Here is a 20,451-nt window from a genome sequence, read left to right on the forward strand (position 1 = left end):
GACCATGCTGCAGAAACACATAGAGACAGCTGACCTGAACAAGGAGGAGCTAACGGATCCCCAGCATAGGACTGAATCAGACCCCCTGAATATGGGTCTAAGCTAGAAGGCCTGAGCAGTCTAAGGGACTGTAGAACCAGGATGTATTCCTGATGCACAAAAGGACCTTGCAGGCACATCCCTCTTGGAGGGATACTCCCTTAACCTGGAGACAGGAGAGAAGTGCTAGTCCCTACTTCAAATGACTTGACAGATTTAGATGACCCCTCCTGGATGGCATCACCCTACATGTGGAGTGGGGGTGAGTGGGAGGGGAGGGTGGTTGGGATGCATGTGAGGGGGGAAAGAGGAAAAGATGGAGGCAGGAAGAGAGGGAGGGAATGGAACTGGGATCGATATGTAAATAAATAAATAAATAAATAAACAAATAAATGAAAAATATGAAAACAAAAAGAAAAAAGAATACAAACTCTAAAATGTACTGTTTTTTTTAATTGAAATGCTTGCTACTTCCAGTAGTGCACAAGAGATCCATTTGCTTTGCACTCTTGTCAGATTCTGCTTACTGTCTTTCCATTCACCAATTTATTCTAGTACTTTTGTAATGAGGCATCATGGTGATTTGATATAATGATTTAGAATCATTATACTATACACAATCATCTTCCATGAAGTGAAAAGTGTGATGAAGAAACAGATGAACTTCAAATCATTTTCCCATACTCACCTTACTTACTGTGAGCTCTTTGCATTACTTTGGTCATTTTTCCTTTTTTTATTCCTTTATATTTTCCTGTCTCACTGCCTGTAAGGTAAAACTTGGTGGAGCATTACTTGCCTGATGAGGACTATAGGTCATGAGACAGAAGATACTTTTAGCTCTAGAAAAGCAAAAGCAGCTTACCAATCATGCTCCTGACCTTTGTTCTTATAAATATGTGATCAGTGACTTATGTCAATGCAATAACTTTCACTGACATAATATAGCAATCTGGAATAAGAGCTCATTTGCATAAATGTGCACACCCCTTCCCACATTAGGAGTTATAGTAAGCACTGTGGTGCTGCCTTTTGCTGAGCAATCTTGGAAAGAACACACCTGGACTGTGAGTCATGGCCTGGACTTCTCTTGTGATCATACTTCTGGCTCACTGCACAGGTCAGGCAGCCTTTCCAGGCTGGAGTGGGTATGCGACAGTGTACATCTGTCTCTGCTTTGTGACTGACCAACTGATTTCTCACCTGTTTTCAGGGATTATTTCCCAAGCTGTTGTGACTCAGGAATCTTCACTCACAACAACTCCTGGAGGGACAGTCACACTCACCTGTGGCTCAAGTACTGGGGCAGTTACCACTAGTAACTATGCCAACTGGATCCAAGAAAAATCTCATCAAGTGCACACTGGTCTGATAGGTAGTACTAGCAATAGAGCCCCAGGTGTTCCTGCCAGATTCTCAGGCTCCCTGCTTGGAGACAAGGCTGCCCTCACCATCACAGGGGCCCAGCCTGAGGATGAGGCTGTGTATTACTGTGCTCTGTGGTATAGTACTCATTTCCACAATGACACATGCAGATCAGGAAGTAGAACATAAATACCCTGGTATGACTTTATACCTGCTGTCTTCTTACCAAATGGCTACATTTCCCTAGGGTCAGCATGCATGGTCTCTTTTGATGTAGAGAAGATAATTAAAACTATTATCTAAATCCATGAAGAGTTTTATTTCAATACCTTTTATGATAATGATATTGTGATGACAAGCTTTAGTTGACAACTTGGCACAATGTAGGCATCCTGAGAAGAGAGTCTCAAAGTGGAGTTCATCAACTTTGGAGTGACCTGAGGAACTGTTTTACTATGTGATGCACGAAAACCACTTCATGTGGCACCATTGTTTAGGCAACCTGTCTTGAACTGTGAAACATTGAAGTTGAGCTGAGTACAAGCTAGCAATTAATTGCACATATCGACATTTCTCTTGTTTGCTGACTGTATGTGTGAAGTGATCGGATTCTTTCTTCCATCATTTTTATTTACTTTATATACCAACCACTTTTTCCACTCTCTCCTTTCCTCCTGCTCACTCTCTCCACCTCACCCCTGCTTCCATCTACTTCTTCACTGAGATGAAGTAAGGCCTCCCATTGAATTCAACAAATCAGGCTGAGACAGGATCAATTTCCTCCCCCACCCCCCACATCGAGGCTGAACAAGGCATCCAAACATAGGTAATAGATTCCAAAGAGCCAGCTCACTGCTAGGGGCCCCGCTAAAGACCAAACTAAAAGTTGTCACCCAGATGCAGAAGACCTATGTCTGACCCATGCTCTCTCTCGGCTGTCCATCCCAAGTCTGTGAGCTCCCACAAGTCAGATCAGTTGTCTCTGTGGGATTCTCAGAATGTTACCAAATTCTACAGATCTTTTTGCTTGAGTTCCCTGCAATAAGAGACTGTAAAGGGAATACACAGTGAAGTTGGACCTCAGCTAATATGAAAAACCCAGTTCCTCCTTGGGTCAGGGGTCAAAGGTGGAGGCCTTGCTGTCCAGGTGTGCTTGCACTGCCATTTCTGTGAGCATCCACCCCCCTGATCAGAGCTGACTTTGGTGAGATGTTTTAGCGGAAGTGGTGGTCTCTTTGCTTGTGACCTCAGGGCTATTTTCAGAAGACTCCAGCTGTTTGTGGGAATCTAAATATGCATCAAGTAATACAGGCACCCTGCACACCTGTGAGTTGTGACTGGTGAGGGAAGTGATAGTATTGCATTCAGCTGTGGCACAACTGTGTTTCTTTGGTGACAGAGACAAGAGAAGCTCAGCATCATGGACCTTGCTCCTTCTTCACATCTGCAACAGCTTGCATGTACACTAATGTCTTCTAATGTCTTTGAAGCAGCTTCTGCTCACAATATCTTCTAGTTTTCATTCAATGATTCTAAGTGGTCATAAAATGCAATAAAACATACAACAACGGCTGCAATTAGTCTGTTCTATATCCTAATTCTTCACATTGAACTTATCTTGTAAAGGGAATCCTTTGAAGTTGGCACTGTTCTCTTAAATATAGGAATACCATTCTCTACTTGGTGCATCTTACTGACAGAGAATAATTCTATGAAATTCTGTGTCTGAACCATCCCACATGTTTTCACATGTGCTAATTGCAAGCAGTTCCTCAGACAAGCTTTGTCTCCCGAGTCACTGTCGATGCCCTGTCTTGTACTCTGCACCATCACCTGCTTTCACAACTCAGATTTAGTGGGTCACTGCTAATCCTCCAAGATCTGTCCCATTTCAGCCTCTTCCTAGTTCACTTATGTTGGCTTATTTATATATACCCATGTGCATGTGTGATCTTCAAAGACCATTCTGAGCAAGTTCAGCCAATAAGATCTTTTACAGTTGAGTGCCTAATGTCAGAGGAAACAAAAGTCAGAGCTGTGGTTTCATGTCTCTTGAAAAAAATTGAAATGTTTGACTAAAAGCCACACATACCATTTAGGCATACCTGAGGCTTTTGGACTAAGAGGTGGATATGTTCATGGCCCAGGCTGAGCTACAGTTTGAAAAACAAGAACAGTACACTGGTGGTCTTTACAACATATGCACAGAAGCACACATCCATGGATGATGGGCCACTCACTGGCTGGGGACTGTGGCATGTATGTTGGATTACAGTGAGCAGAATCAGCCTTCCCTGGGGAGGGATCTCACATACAAAGAAAATCGCAACATAATTACAGGCTCTTCTTTGGTGAGCTGCCAAAGAGGACATCATGATTTGGGGACCTGCTTAGCAGCCTCATGGCCTCCTCGGAGCAGGAGGAGGAAGAAGAAGAGGAACAGAAGGAAAGGGAGAAGGAGGAGGAAATCTTGGATGACAGCACCCTTATTGAGCTAGACTGAAGCTGCATGTCCAGTGTGGAGATTCCTGTGGCTTATACTGCAGAGACAGTTTCATTGTCATGCAGGGCATGAAGCCCCTAACCCACTGGGTTCCTGCTCCAGGGCTGTAGGGACAGACTATGCAGTGTCTGTTCCTATTTATGCACAGTAGTTAAGGGCTGTGTAGCCAGGACCAAAAGCAATGCCCAGATTCTGCTAGTGAATTATGTTCCTTCAGACATCCCACAATGAAGTACAACCCTCCTGTAGCACCATGTTGCCTTCATTGACTCTGTTTTCTTTCAGCAGGCTGCACTGGGACAGGCAGTCCATGATCAGTGACCTGTATTTCTTCTCCAGCGTCTAGTGCTGCCCTGGCATGCCAGAGGAGTAGTAACCATGGCTGTAAACCAGTCATGATCATGAGTCCTACAGATGAGAGCTGTTTCTGGTTTATTGGACATTTTCTTTAAGCACAGAGTTGCTTTGCAATCATAGTGAGCTTCCAAAGAACAGAATGTGGGTGCTGTGGTGACAAAACTCACAATCAGCCATTCAAGCTGCAGTCTTTCTGGTCCCCATAAATCCCATGCAGCTTCTCTGCAGATATTTTCATGGGGTGCAATAGATTTTCATGTCCTACCTGTTGCAGTACTCCTTTTTACTCGGTGAGGGATTTTCCAAACTAATGTTTTAGGACTTAACCCGATTATGAGTTTAGGAATGTGTAACCACCTCCATTACCACAGATAACATTCATGCTACCAGTCTAATTATAAAGGGAGACACTTTATTTTTTCACTATTAAAATAAATAGTAGAACCTTCAAATTTATCATTTACTGTAAAAAAATGGGCATGTCACCTGTTGAGTATAAATTCTTTCTAATTAAAAATATCAGTTCTGAGTTTTTGTTACCTTGTAATATTTGTTCACTATCAAAGTAAGAGGCCATGAAAAAGTTAATTCACAAATTTTATTCCCAGTTTCCAACAAATAATGGAGACAAAGAATCAAACAATGTAAACCCTCAAACCTTCACTATAGTCTACATCAAATGCTGGTGAAGGTGAATGCAAAGGGAAAGATTTATCCAGTGTTGGTGGGCTTGCATTATGGTAAAGCCCCTCTGTAAACCATTGTGGAAATTTCTCAAGAGATCTTAGATGAGATATACTACATGAATGAGCTACACCACTCTTTGGCATATACTGGAAAGACTTTTGATATCCAATTACAGGTGTACTTGTTCAACTATGCTACTTACTATTCTATTCAGAATAGCTAAGAAATGGAATCAGCCTAGCTATCGTTCTAATGCATGGCAAAAATGTGATGTCAGCATACAATTCTATTTAGCTAAAAGAAAAATGAAACAAATTGATGGAATTCAAAAAGATTATACTTAGTGAAGAAAGATATCCAGGTCTAGAAAGAAAAATGTCTTCTGTATCCTATAATTTGAAGATCATAGAACCAACTCTTCTCTGTCTGAATGTTTTACCTTGAGTATCCATAGAAGCAGTAAAGTAAAAAGGGAGCATTGTGGGAGGAGGAGATGTAGCTTTGGAGAGGGAAATAACAGAATACAGGTGTTATGAATGGAAAAGTGAAAGTAGGGGGGGGGCTTTATTAAGGAAGTGCAAATGAGTATTACAGAGAGAGAGAGAACAAGAGAAAGGAATACATAGTGAACAGAGAAGGAAGAGGGAGCGTGATTCATAGGAAGAGGGAAAGGGACATAATTAATACTAAGGATGCTTGAATACTAAGGATGCTTGAGAATCTACACACACACACACACACACACACACACACACACACACACACACACACACACACATATACTTTAAATACATAGAAACACTTATATTGTGGTAGGAAAGTTACTCCATATAGTGGGATAATGACCCTCCTGGACCTGTAGATTAGCTAAAACCACCCAGTGGCAGCTAGGAAAAAAACCTCCAATTGAGTTGTTGGATTTTCTGAGAGACCTCCGAAGTGATACAAGCTAATGCCATTGTTTTTGTTTACCTGCAAGAACATTGAGGGAGATCCTGTTGCTGTAGATACCCAAACCCTATGATTGATCTGAAGGATGCCTCCTTTAGGGAACACCATTATAAATGTGGAAGGTGCTGTGCAAGGAGATACACTTTTTTTAAATTTATTTTTTATTTTACAGGTCAATCCCAGTTCCCTCTCCCTCCCTCCCACCTACTCTTCTTCCATCCCTCCCTTCCTCCTTGCCCCCTCACATGCACACTGACCACCCTCCCCTCCCATCCCCCCATCCCAATTCCACATGTGGGGCAATGACATCCAGGTGGGGTCATGTAAATCTGTCAATTCATTTGAAGTAGGGACTAGCACTTCTCTCCTGTCTCTAGGTTAAGGCAGTATCCCTCCATGGGGGATGGGTCCGCAAGGTCCTTTTGTGAACCAGGAATACATCCTGGTTCCACTGTCTGAGATCCCTTAGACTGCTCAGTCCTTCTAGCTGAGACCCATATTCAGGGGGTCTGAGTCAGTCCCATGCTGGATTCCCAGCCATCAGTCTGGGGGCCCGTTAGGTCCTCCTTGTTCAAGTCAGCTGTCTCTATGTGTTTCTGCAACCTGGTCTTGTCCTCTCCCTCTGCATCTGGATTCTAGTTTGGTTTAGTGTTTAGTTATTGGTGTTTGCTTCTATTTCCAACAAGTACTAGATGAGGGCTCCATGATGGTGGATAAGTTAGTTGTTGATCTCACTATCCGGGAAGGTCATTTATGGTAGCCTTTCCACAGTTGCTCAAATTGTTAGTTGGCGGCAGTCTTATAGATCTCTAGACCTTTCTCTAGGTTGAAATTCCTCTTCAAACCAATAATGGCTCCCTCTTTTATGTTATCTATCTATCTATCTATCTATCTATCTATCTATCTATCTATCTATCTATCTCTCCTGTCTTCTATTCCTACCCTGATTCAATGTTCCTAGTCTCATGTGTGTTCCTCTCCTCCCCTTCACTTTCTCCTACTTCCCTCTCCATTCACTGCCCACCCCCCCCCCCCCACATCCCATGTGCTCTGGGGAACTAGTCCTGCTTTGCCCTTGGTTTCTGGTGAAGTGAGATTATCTGTTGCCTACATCTTTGTGGGCATAGTTAACTTCCTTGGGTTGGAGTTTTCCTTCCAAAACTTTCTGCAGGGCTGGATTTGTAGATACGTATTGGGAAAATCTGGCTTTGTCTTTAAATATCTTGATTTCTCCATCTATAGTGATTGAAAGTTTTGCTGGGTATAGTTGCCTGGGCTGGCATCCTTGGACTCTTAGTACTTGTAGAACATTTATCCAGGACCTTCTGGCCTTGAGGGTCTGGGTTATCACATCTGATAGGAACTTTTCTAGTTCTGTACATTTACCTTATATAGTATTCCATATAGTATTTGTGGCACATTTTTATTATCCATTTTTTAGTTGTGAGACATTTTGCTGTTTTATTTCCTGGCTACTGTGAATAGAGCACCAATGACTATGACTGAGAAATTTTCTGTGCAGTAGGATGTTGAGTTCTTTGGCCACATGCCATAAAGCATTATAGCTGGGTCATAGGGGATTTTCCAAACTAATTTCCACAGTGACTGAATTCATTTGCAACCCCACCAGCAGTGAATGTGTATTTAGTACTTAGCACTCTTGTCTTTTGTTCTCTCTATTAGCTTGGCCTGTTAAGTATTACATACAGCATTAGAGCATTTTTATTTTCAAAAGTCCCATGTGCCAATGTGTTACCCAAAGTCTTCCACATTTGAAAAAGCAAAGCATCATTCAATCAACCAAACACCAAACTAAATAAAAAATACAAGCCAATCTGATATTATGAAAAGTACAAGCCGAGATATTAATAGAGCCCACTCTATGGTACCGATTTCTGCATTAGTTATTTTTCTATTGCTATTATAAGAATCTGTGATCAAGGTAACTCATAAAAAACAGAATGGGTGGCAACAAAGATGAATGAAGAAAACCTTTGTGTCTAGACCTGAACCTGCTCCCTTGCAATTACTGTAACCTGAATGAGAGCTGCATGGTCCTGAACATGATGGTGGGAACCTGAGGCATGGAGGTGCAGAGAGGGCTGCTTCAGATGACTGAATATAAACTCTTAGTAGATGGCGCTGCTGGAAAAGACAAGCCTGTACTGTTAAGAGAGCTTATTCAGTATCACTTAGTGCATGAGTACTAATCCACAATAGAAAATTGCTACAGGAAAAAAAAACTGATGTAGAAAGCTATCTCCTAGATATTATTAAAACAGTAGTTCAAGAGGTATGCTGTACAATGAAGTATATGATGGCTTTCTTTGTGTATTTGCCATAAATAGTACTAAATCATTTAAAGATATTCACCATGATAGAGAACAAATTACAAAAGTGAATGACTATGAAGATGTACCTATGATCCCAGCATGGATTTCCCAGTAGATTAAATAATCGTAGTATTTGACCTAATAGCTACTTTTTAAGTGTCCATTACAGAAATTTAATATTGCTGTTTTTGACTTCATCTCTGCTGCCTAGTTCACTGGTGAATAAGAGAAAATTTTCATATCACTGTGAACAGGCAGAACATTGTTTGTGGAAGGAGAGCTTAATCTTTAGGTAACATCCTGCTGAGTGATGGATTCCATTGTTTTTTTTATTTAATTTATTACTTTACATGTCAATCCCAGTGATCCCTCCCTCCCTCCCTCTTATCCTCTCTGCCCCCTCACATGCACCCTGACCACCCTCCCCTCCCATCCCTCTGCCCCAATTCCACATGTAGGGCAATGCCATCTAGGTGGAGTCATGTAGATCTGTCAAGTCATTTGAAGTAGGGAATAAATAGTCTTAGAGTGGAAAACAATTTAAAGTTTCAGTCATAAAGCAAATTTCTCAAAATGAGAATTCTTTTAATCATTATTTATTCAGTGCCTGTCATATACTGGAAACTAAATTATACACTAGGGATACCTTATCTCCAAGGAATGTACATAATCCTTGGGTAGTGATAGGTAGAGTGGTCTGGAATACCACAGCAAGGTGTATGGCACATAGGCCATGTTTTTACAGTGGTGGTAATTACAAGTATGTAAATTTCAAACAATGTTATACTTTTCACAACAAAAGTGTTTTTTAGAGATTCCTTAAAAGAATAACACCTCAGAAAGTAAATATAAAACTTGACTAGTTATTATGGCTTTGCATTCCTTATTGAGTTGAATACCAGTACCTGATATTAACTTTTAGGTGTGGCAAGAATAGAGCAGACAGTTAAACTTGAGTAAATGTTTAATCAGGATTTCTAGGGTCTATTGGCTTAGAGAAACTACATAGGAATTTACATTCTAAGTTTTGTAGGTTGTGAAGACCTTTGCCACTATTGCAAAATATCATCCTAACACACATACAAGTTCTGTCAGGTATGTCAAAAGTTACAGTTGGCACTAATTCACATCATTTTATATTTTTTGATTATTCTTCTCACCATTTTACACAAACAATAATACCAAGTATAGGTATTTTGTTTTGTATTTTAGACAATAAAGGTGTGCTAAAGTCATATATAAAATTGATAACTGCATATTTTATTTTTTAAAACTCCCAAGTTACATTAAATGTAGATTTACACTTAATAAGTTCTATGTAACACTGAACAGCAAGAATTCTGCATTGAAAAATTGAACTGACATACTAGATAGCTCTAAAATTCTGTCAAGCCCTAAAAATTATTTCCAAGACATACATTAGTTTTCATTTGGCTTTAGTTTAACAGTTTCAAGTGTCTGTTTGGGATGATGATTGTCATTTAGATGAATTTTGGAAAAAATAAATATTTGTTCACAAATGCCATTTTCAGATATACCAATGCACAACCAATTGAATAGGCTATGAGCTGATTTATCTCCAGGTCCCTAATTCCATTGTCTCATGGCTTCATGTTGAAAACACTTCTGTATTTTGGATGTTAATTTCTTATTAGTGTTATTTTTAATGTAATATGTTTATCTAAAATGTATTTTTGCTATTTCTGTATAGTGTAAACTGAAATATACATATATGACATTGTGATTTTCTTTTTATTCTTTGATCTTTTTATCCTGGGAGCATATGTAATGTAGTCCGATTTGTTTCATCCTTTGGTTGTGCTAACCTAGGGAATATTGTTCATATTAAACATTAAATTTAAATTTTTAACTTTTTCTAAAAATTAGGTTTAATTTTTTTTAAACAATGTAAAATTTGCAATATTTTTGTCCTAAGCTAGACTGCTTTTAATCAATGTAATATAATAAAAAATAGTTTTGTGACAAAAACAAGAAATAAATTATTGTGAGCTTTCACTTTTAGAAAGGTTAGACTTCATGACCTTCCTGTTGGTAGTATGGCAGTGGACAATTAGGTAGACAGGCATGGCACTAGAGGAGTAGCTGGGAACTCAAGTCTTGATATAATCATATGGGGAAAAAGCTTTGGCTTTTGAAACTAGAATAAGATGAAACAAAGAAAGAAATAGAAGAGAGAGAGAGTGTGTGTGCCAAAGAAAAAACACAAGAATCTAGGACACAGAGAAACTCATTACAAAAAACCAGAAACATAAACAAGCAATTTGAAAGGAAAAAAAGATCAGAGAAAATATTGTGAGACAATAAAACTATCCTAAAATACTTTATTTTGTGTTAACCATCTACTCCTGGACATGGGGCCTAGCCTAAGTGGGGTTTATATACCCAGTGATACCCCTTTGGAGAAGACTAATTTTATTTACTCTGTGAGCAGTAATCAAAAAGCAGAATCTTCTTTGTTAGGGTACAGGCCCTTTGCATGCAGCCATAGTCACTGAGAGTTCATATGGGCATCAGTAATGTTGTGTTTACAATTTCCTGTTCTCTTGGTGCCCTCCACCCCCACTAACTTTTATAATACTTCTCTTCTTCTAAGCCCCCAGTGACAGGTTTCATGGAGCTATTCCACTTAGTACCAAGTGTTCCAATGTCTCCCATTCTCTTTATACTGTCCAGTCATGGGTATTTGATTCCCTCTTCTGTAGGAGTCTTTGATGATGGTTGAACAAAACAGTGATCAGTATGAATAGTGGAATGAGTATTGGAGTAATTTTATTGCTATATACCTTTAGTAGTTTTGGGTTTTCCCTTGACCCATGGCCTATCCTGTCTAAGTGTCTAGGTCAAACAGGAAGTGTTCCCTGTCATGAAATGGACAATGTTTCCCATGAAAAATTAATGCTTAGTGTTCAATGAGGTAAAGCGGAAAGCAGACAGTAAGGAGGAAAGAAAAGAGAAAAACAGACTTGGAGATTCTGGGTAGTAAGGGCAGGCCATCACTACCCAACACAGCCCTCATCTCTAGACTCAAATCCAAGTAAGCTGATCCATCTCTGCCTAGTGCTGTTACCGAAATATGCAAAAGTATGACACTAGAGAAAGGGTCCTCTTTATTTTCTCCATTGCCTAACTGTGCAGTGGTAGGGATAGAATTCATGTCCTAGTATGTGTTTCCATTTAATGCTGAGCCCCACCAACAACTCCAAAGCCAGACTATTGATTTTGTCTTTCTTGCTTTCCCCACCCAATGTCTTCATTTATTTAGTCACTGCTAAAGGATCTAAGAGCTTAGAGAGGGTGAGCAAGAGTATGCTTCACTTTGGAATACTCCCAGGATTTTCTTACTCTTTCTCCCTGCATTTCTTGTGGTTGTTTACTATGTCTCTTGGCTGAAGGGTCACAGCATGGGCCTTTGTTTGCTTTGGTTTTCAAGGTTGAAATCACCTTCCACTCTCTTTAGAGCCCAAGTACCTACTTTCCATACTTCCAGAGGAGGTGAGAGCTGATTGAGTTTTCTACAAGGTAATTTTGGAGGAGTGTCACTTATTATAGAGAGATGCCTTGGAGTGTCACATGGGTAATAGCCATTTCTAAGTCCTTTACTGTTATTTTCTGTCAGGTATATGACCTTGAGAAGAGGTCATCTCCAATCCTATATGAGAGACCTCAGACATCTAACTTGGGTCCTAGCATTTCTTTAGGGTACTGTAAATGTCATTGTCGGGCATGGACAAAGAAATGAATGACTTGAGAATATAGCCCAAGCTGTGGAGGAGAAAGTAATAAACTTTTTCATTCAGGATGGGAGAAGTCTATGGGTTTCTTAAATAGATGCTGGCTTGGGTACTTTCAAGGGTCCCTGATTGTCCTCTTTCTCCTATTGACTCTGTGTTGATGCCTTCTCTTGTGCCTTTTAGCTCTTACCTCTTGATCAGCTTTGTAGAAAGAAGTAGCTACAGTCTTGAAAGGTCTGTTTTTACTTTTCTTGCATACTTATATTCCTTTAACCCTGCTTCAATTCCCTCTCTGGCCTATATAGTGTCATCCACATATGCTTCTCATGACCATGCTTAGGCCCATTAGGGTGCAGTGACAGACTAATCTTGACAGTACTGTTGGAAAGAACAAGTTTTTCAGAAATTAATACTTCCTTCCACACACTTGCACAGGTAGTGATGCCATTGAATAGTATTACCCAAGAACTACCCTGTGATCTACTTCCTAATCCTCATTTATCCCAGTGGTATACTTGTCCAGTAGAAATGTTAACCAAAGAATTTCAGTGACACTAACTACTTAGTGTTGAAAAAAAGGCAGAAATTAAATGTTTTCATTGTCAACAAATTTGTCTCACTATATACAATTTGATATCTTCTTCATTATTGCTAGGTTTTCCAAGTGCTATATATACTTAACTGTTAGAAAAGGAATTCCCTTAGAATGCAAGATGAAGATTTTTACTAGCTACGTTTTCACAGTTTCTTTAGACATAATATGCTGACAGTTTATATATTGACAATGTGTGAGTACATCAGTAACATCTATGGTATGTGTATCAAATTATAATATAACACATATATTGACTAAAGTTAATAATATTCTTCCTTAAGGAAAACTATGTAATTCTAATCCAAAGGATCACTAACTTGCTACACATTAAAAGAATACCTCATTAATGAGCACAGAAGAAAAGGCTTACTCCAAGTTTTACCAACTATATTCTAATTAGTCTGATAATGTTTCACTATAACCTGTAAGAAAACCAGAATAAGGTTTATATTCTTTAGCTCTACCCTTTGGGTTAAGCACATTTACATTGATCTGATCCATGGATCTGATGTGCCAAATAAAGGCAGAACCTTTGAGTACCAAATAACTGAACAAAATGGAGAAAATATTCAGTTATTGGATATCATAATACTGAATGGCATTTAACTGCAATGAAGATGGACTTTCAAGAATAAAGCATTTGTTGAATTGCCAGTACATCATAATAGGTAACCAGGAAACTACTCCTTCTAGCTTGGACATTGTGGTGGATTCCTGCTGCTATGAGTTATTCTTCAATATACAGAATCTTAAAAATCCCATTCATCATTTCTTCCAATATCCCCCTCATCCACAAAGGAGTTATTTTTCGGTCCCATAGTGTTGTGTATGTGTTATAGATGACCTGGAGGGATATTATAGAGATACTTCCATAATCCAAACCCTGTCTGCTAATTATATCATTTTGTTTACTTATGATCAAATTTGTAATTGAGGTAGTTTTCATCAGCTATAACAAATATAAATGGCATTTCTTATATGACTCTGTTTCCCTATTTTTCAGAATTTTATGTGCATTTGCAGAAGTTTCTATTTTTACAAATCTTATAGAATCTTAATTTAAGTATTAGCCTTAACACTTATTTTCAAATTTTCTATACCCAAAACATATTTAATTTGAAGTTAAGGTGGATTTTAATAATATTTATACTAAAATTTAATAAAATGTGTATCTTAGGACTCTTAAACCAAAAATGACAATTTAGCAGCAAGAAGGGCATTCATATTACTTCCTTCATACAGTGTTGTAGACTAATCTTTCAGTGGAATTTTTGCAATTAAAGGAAGAATATTCCTTTTCTCCTAAGTTTTTGACTCCCATAAATTCTTCTTCCATTTTATGCAGTTATATTGAAGCTATACAGTTTTATTTGATTCTTTTAAAGAATTATCTTTAAAAGTGTGTGTGTGTGTGTGTGTGTGTGTGTGTGTGTGTGTGTGTTTGTGTGTGTGTGTAAGTACATGTCCTTGCAAGTGTGTCTGGGAATCTGAGGAGGCCAGGACAGGGCATTTCATTCCCTGGAACTGGGATTAGAAGAAGTTCTGAGCTGTCTGTCATGTGTCCTGGGAGTCAAACTCAATCTACTGAAAGAACATTATGCATTCTTAGTTGTTGAAACTCGGTTTTTACACCAGTGCACTAACAGATTCTTCCCTAGAAATGACCATCAGTATAATCACTGGTCTTCTAGAGGAAAAGGAGACTATGCCTCTCAAACCAGGCACTGATATTCTATTCGAAAGTAAATTGGGTAGCCCACTACCTTAATTGACATTCATGGAATTATATTAAGGAACAATATATATTCCACTTAGACTCCTGATAGTGCTATGTGACTTCTCAAATACTCTCCTTGTTGGCAGGAGGGATACCTAGCAGTCACACTCCAGATGACAGAACATAGCTCTTTGGGTACTGACATGGCTAAGGACCTCCCTAATGTGTGCCCCAGTTTTTCTGAAAAGTCTTTATTTTCAGGTTTTTCCCTCCTGCCACTTGGTGGAGCCTACATCCTTCCTGTGTGTAGTCTTTCCTCTTCTCAGTGAGACCCAGTCTAAAGTAAAAGGGGGTACTTGTTGTTCCCCAAGAAGAGGGTTGTTTGCTTGGAGACAGCCTACACTTAGAAACACAGTTCCAGATGGAAAGGGATGCTAAGCTGTAGTGAGTTCATTGGACTCAGGAAGCAGTATCTGGGTATACTCACCATTACTTGGGCTCATGACATGACACTCCTGCACTGTTGGATGCTTTCAGGGAATAAATATTCTGGTTTAGAATGGAGCCCTCTTCTAAGGTGAGTAGCTATGGAGGGTGTTGTAGACAGTAGACAGTAGATTGTAGTGAAGAAAGGAGAAGACAGGAGCAGGGAAAGGAAAGGAACAGTGTGGAGGGAAAAAATATTTTAAAAGTAAAAATTGAGTAGGTGGAGGACTTATCTATGACTGTGAAATGAGACCAGGTGTAGAGAGCTGGATACAAAGTTAAAGACAGTAAGCTTAAGGAAATATGCACTGTGTTTCCAGGCAGTGTAAGAACCATTACAAAGAGACTGAACTACACAAACAAAAACTATTTTATGCATTGTCCAGTCTGATATAATGTGTGGGGGAAAATTCTAAGAGATAGTCTGCAGAATTCTTTTGGCTTGGGGGGGTGGTATTTTGAGTCAGCATGGTGAAGGGCTCTATGCAGTGAGAAACCTGTCAGAGAAACCTGAGTAAGGGTTACTTACTCAGCCAGGCTCTCCAGACAGGAGGATTGAGTTTGCTCTTGGCATATAGAGGAATAAAGGGGCATAGCTGCAGAGTTCTGCTACAAGTCCAGAAAATTGAAGTGGCTGTGGTCTGCATAGGAAACTCTCTCAGTTTCTAGGACAGAGGGAGTTACTAACTTTCCTTGATCCATAAACCACACTTGCTGGTTGTTAGGAAAGCTACATATATAAGATTATATTTAGAAGAAGCTAGATGGCACAAAAGCACCTCTTTTGGGTGGCAACAACCTAAATAACAAAAGGAAAGATTGGTAGATTCCAGCTCCCCATTCCTGTTCACACAACTGAATCACTTGTGAATGAAAAGCAACTCACACTCTTTATTCAATACACTACAAACTTAGATACAGTTAGAGTAGGCATTTTGAACATGAACGGCAAAGTTTCACATTATATTTTACATTTTAATGTATCAGATATATTTTGTATAGTTATCTACCACCAAAAACAAAATTTACCCAGCATAATTAGAACTAGAAAACCATTTACCTAATGTCCTTTTTCAATGACTACTACATAAATTAAGTTCTCCCACATCCCCTTAAATTATCCTTTCTTATTTTCTATTTTTCATGTTATACTACAACCACATGTATGTTACTTTATGTAAATACATATATTATTGGCAAAAATTTATATATGAACAAAACATGGCATTGTACTACTTTTCCCAACATGTACATTCTAAGTACATATATTTTCCTGCATGTTACAAACTTCAATTTTCTTTAGAGCTAAAGAGTATTTGTATGTGTTTGGGTATTTGTGTAACTAAAATATATATCTTCATTTTAAATCACATACCAATGAAGTAATCTGATAGTTTCCAATCTTCTGTGGATTATCATGTGGGAAATAAGATTCACTGGGACTCAGAATAGGTCGAGTGATGTTTATTTGGGGAGAATTCACTTACACATGAAACAGATGACAGCCACAGTTTTCTATCCCATGGATGCTACCTGGATGCTCTGTGCAACCCAACCAGGAAATAAGACAGAGAACTGGGGTCAGGACCCTAGACCTAGACTCCCCTTAATGTCTGCACCTGTGACCATTCCCAAATGGGCATGGTCAGTGCAACAAGTGTGGGTGGTGTAGGTATCTCACTATAATTCCATTTTTAGTCTAAAGAAAGATTTAGGCTTGACACAAGACTATATACAAAGATAGTGAATATCAAGTATGCTCTAGGGAATGAAAATATAAGAATATACACAATTAAGACCTTTTGCCAGTGAGGCAACAAGAGCAAATGGCAAGAACTACATGTCCCATCCTAGGGTAAAGGCATAATAGAAATCACTATAGAGTTGTCCTATCTGGAAAGTTTAAGTCTTGTAAATAGTATTTCTATTTAGGAAGAGAGGGCAATAATAGTGACAGTCTAATCTTCAACATCATCAAAGACATGAGAAGAGGATAACAATACTAGGGTAGGCAGGAAGTGCAGGTGAGAAACTTGCAAAAAGTTCAGTGAAGACAGAAGTATCAGGCTACCTGGACGGTCATTCAAAGTTTCACAGCAGTGTAGGGGCATCCATCTTTGGCCTAGAATAACTAACTGACCAACACAGAAGCAGGGAGGTAGAAAGGCTCTCTTACCCTTACTTGGCAAGGCTCGGCAGTCTTCCAAGTTTGTCTCCTATAAGCACAGTAGGACAGCATTTCCAAAGTCAGCAATCAAGTTGGGGACAATTCTGTGCCCAAGAGGCCATGGTCAAGGAGAGAATGGACTCCAGAAGGAGTAATATGAGTGCCCAACATATTTTCAGGAATGTCTTGGTGCTGTCAGGAGCAAATGTGTCTCACTCAATGGAGTACTAGTACTAAAATGTTACATGACATAGTCTGCAGGTCTATGAAGTGTTTGAAGATCAAAATCTACGTCTGACTAATCTCATAGGTATAAGAAATATGAGTGAAAACATTTCTAATTCTCAGGTACGTAGTTGTACAATGGCTAAAGATTCCCAAACTAATTTAGCAAGGACAGACAGTTCAAAAAAAATGTAACAGAGTAAAGTGCAATATGATAAAATATCCTAAGTTGTTGTATCAATTATATATATATATATATATATCCAGATAGTTTTATATTTGTGTGCAAAGCCTTATAAACAGAAAGAAGACCCTAAACAATTAACATACAAGAATCTAACAATTTATCAAGGATCTAGCAATTTAAGTTATGTATAGCTAACAGTTGCTATAGTTAGTACACTAGAAATTATGTAAATCTACGTATATCCCATCTTAACCATACCTTTCCCTACCGTACTCTAAAAGTGTCTAAAAGAGATATCTGAGTCTGAACATCACCTTCCATATCCAACCCCAAGCAACTAAAAATCAACCCTATGCAGGTGTATATTATCCCTTAATGCAAACAGTAGGGAAAGGGGGTGGTGTTTTCTTAGGATTACTTCCTGCTGAAATGAGGCAATGATGACTCCATGGGATCCTGAAGGAAAAATTAAGGCAACAAAACTTCTTGAGGAGACAAGCTGTAGCATTTATCTTTGAGTGGCAGGAAATGCTTGACTGAAGTCTTATCTGAAGCTCTGAGCAGGGTGTAATAAGAAGGTGCACTGTTTCAGTTAGCTAGTCTGGAGTTGTCTTGAGCATTTTATTCCCAAACCGGTTTTAGCATGATGCTTGTAGACCAGATGCATCAAGTTGAATCAAGTGGAATCTACGAAGTACGGCTCCATCTTCTTTCCAGAGAGTTCAAAGATTGCTGTTAGGAATTGTTATTGTTCCTTGTGGAAAACATAAACATTAATATCACCACAGAAATTTAAACTTTTATAGGTATGCATACTGGGAAAGGCAAAAGTAAGGATGAAAATAAGTATGAGGGAAATATAAATTTAGACTAACAGTGTACCAGGAAGTAAAAGGAAATAGATTTGTGTGTAGAAATAGTTTTCCAGAATTAGATATTGGTACCATATGTCAGATTCTTCTTTGTTTGATAGTTATTTCTGGAAAGCTATCTTCTCTTCTTTAGGTACCTACATTTTCAGTGTCTTTTGGCCTTTTGAAGATGGGTGTTTTCTGTTTTTCTGTAAAGACAAGAACAGAATACTCCCCCTACCTTTGAGATATCCCCTTTCAACACATGGGAAATACCTTGGTGGATGACCTATCATTTCTCCGTATCAAGAAGTATCTCTTGTTCAAATTGAATGTTGATCAACTTTGATGGTATCCAAAACTTTTCTCCTGTAGATACAAAGGCAAAATCCCTACCCCAACATAACAGATATCCTGGTTTTCATACTGAGGCCACTGGTTTTCTGTAGTGGTCATAATCTCTTGCAAAGTGAAGTTTCATTGATGAGTGCTGAAGATTACACTTATCTGAGAATATAAAGACATGTTTATAGATTGGTGCTATACATAATGCTGTTTAAATAAGTCAGTAATTGTAGGTTCTCACTTAATAACCATGATTTCCCTAGTATTGAGTAGTTAGTTAGGTAAGTGGTATTACATCCTTCCTAATGTGTGGGCCTTAATTCAAGTGAAGGAGCTGCTGGTTAACACTATGTTGTATGTATTGAATCTATTGGGTTACCATACCATGCTGGACATTGTTACGGTTAATAGGCAGCATGACTGGGTAGGGATGTTGCTTGTCTCCTTCCTTTGAAGCTTAAATGATACCTCCAGGTAGGAAAAAATCTAGTATTTAGGAAGGGAAAACTCAGTTCAGTCTAGTTAATGTTATTCATGGATGTGTTTCTGAAGTGTGTGGTGTCTTCATCAAGAGGTCCTTAGCTCTTAGAGAAAACAAGGACAACACTAATAGTGTCAAGCTTTTAGGAGTTTCTTGACAACTCTGGCAAACAACTCAAAGAGAAGTTCTCATGTCTTGTTTGGGGGTTTAAATCAGGTGGTCTTTGGTTCTTTGAGGAGCATCTTCTGTGCAGATGATTAATAATAGAAAACTATATGTGCAAGGAGTACGGTTTTTCCTCCCGCCGTTGGTCTTGTCCTGCCGCCGCGCCAGCCCCAAATAACACACAGAGACTCTGTATTTGATATTATGTTGTTGGCCAGGTGTTAGTTTTTTATCGGCTAGCTCTGTCTTAATTATTAACCCATTTTTATGTATTTCCATGTGGTCTTACCGAGAGCAGAGGAATGGCGGTTCTGTTCTCTCCAGGCTCTCCATCCTGACTCCTCCTCCCTACTTCCTATTTCTTCCTTGTCTCCTAGTCCCTCCTATCTTCCTTTCCTATTGGCCAACAGTGCTTTATTTATTAACCAGTATGAGAAACATATACAGAATGACGTCTCCCATCATCTCCTCTTTTCTGTCTAAAATAAAAAGAAGGGTTTTAACCTTAACATAGCAAAATATAACACATATCAGTTATCAAATAAGAATCACAGTTAACACTATTTAGTCCATTAAAATTTAGCAAGATATGAAGAAAATATTCTATCATATATTTTATCTTTGTGAGTCTAAAGTCCTATATGTAACTTATCTTTAAGCTTAACTAAGAAAAACTATATCCATAACTATTTGTCTTTAACTTCTTCAAAGACCACAGAAGGATAGTATATAAACTCTAGAAATGACAGAGACATCTTGTCTTTTCAGTCACCCGAAGTTTTTCTGTAATCTTCCATCTTTAGCCCATAAGCCATAGTGTGTCTGGCAGACTTTTCAGCAAAGCAGGAAACTTTCAACTGTCTTCTTATATTGGCAGTTTGTCAGTCACTTTTTTTTGTGTCCTGCAGACTGTCCGGCAGACTCTTCCATGAAGCAGGAACTCTATAGCAATGTCCATCTTGAATCAGCAATCACATTTTTGTGGGTCCTGCATGTCCAGTTTATATAGCACAAAGTTAAACAGTCCAGACAAGAGCAGTATCTTGTCCAAATGGCTAGTCTTGCCATATTGGAGTAGGGACTAGGACTTCTCTCCTGGCTCTAGGTTAAGGAAGTATCCCTCCATGGGGGATGAGACCCCAACGTCTTTTGTGCACCAGGAATGTACCTGGTTCCACTGTCTGAGGTCCTTGAGACTGCTCAGGCCTTCTAGCTGAGACCCATGTTCAGGGGGTCTGAGTCAGT

General features: G+C 38.9%; 1 gene segment (V, D, J or C); it reads left to right on the plus strand.

The window, feature by feature from the left end:
- The first annotated feature begins 1,075 nt into the window (after window positions 1-1,075).
- The window catches only part of LOC127226950 (Ig lambda-2 chain V region-like), a 486,231-nt gene continuing 466,855 nt past the window's right edge, over window positions 1,076-20,451 (plus strand). The window contains 2 exon segments of the V gene segment in view: window positions 1,076-1,159; window positions 1,253-1,556. Coding sequence covers window positions 1,114-1,159; window positions 1,253-1,556 — 350 coding nt within the window.

The sequence above is a fragment of the Phodopus roborovskii genome, unplaced genomic scaffold, assembly GCF_943737965.1.
Source record: "Phodopus roborovskii unplaced genomic scaffold, PHOROB, whole genome shotgun sequence".
In the NCBI taxonomy this organism is placed as follows: Eukaryota; Metazoa; Chordata; class Mammalia; order Rodentia; family Cricetidae; genus Phodopus; species Phodopus roborovskii.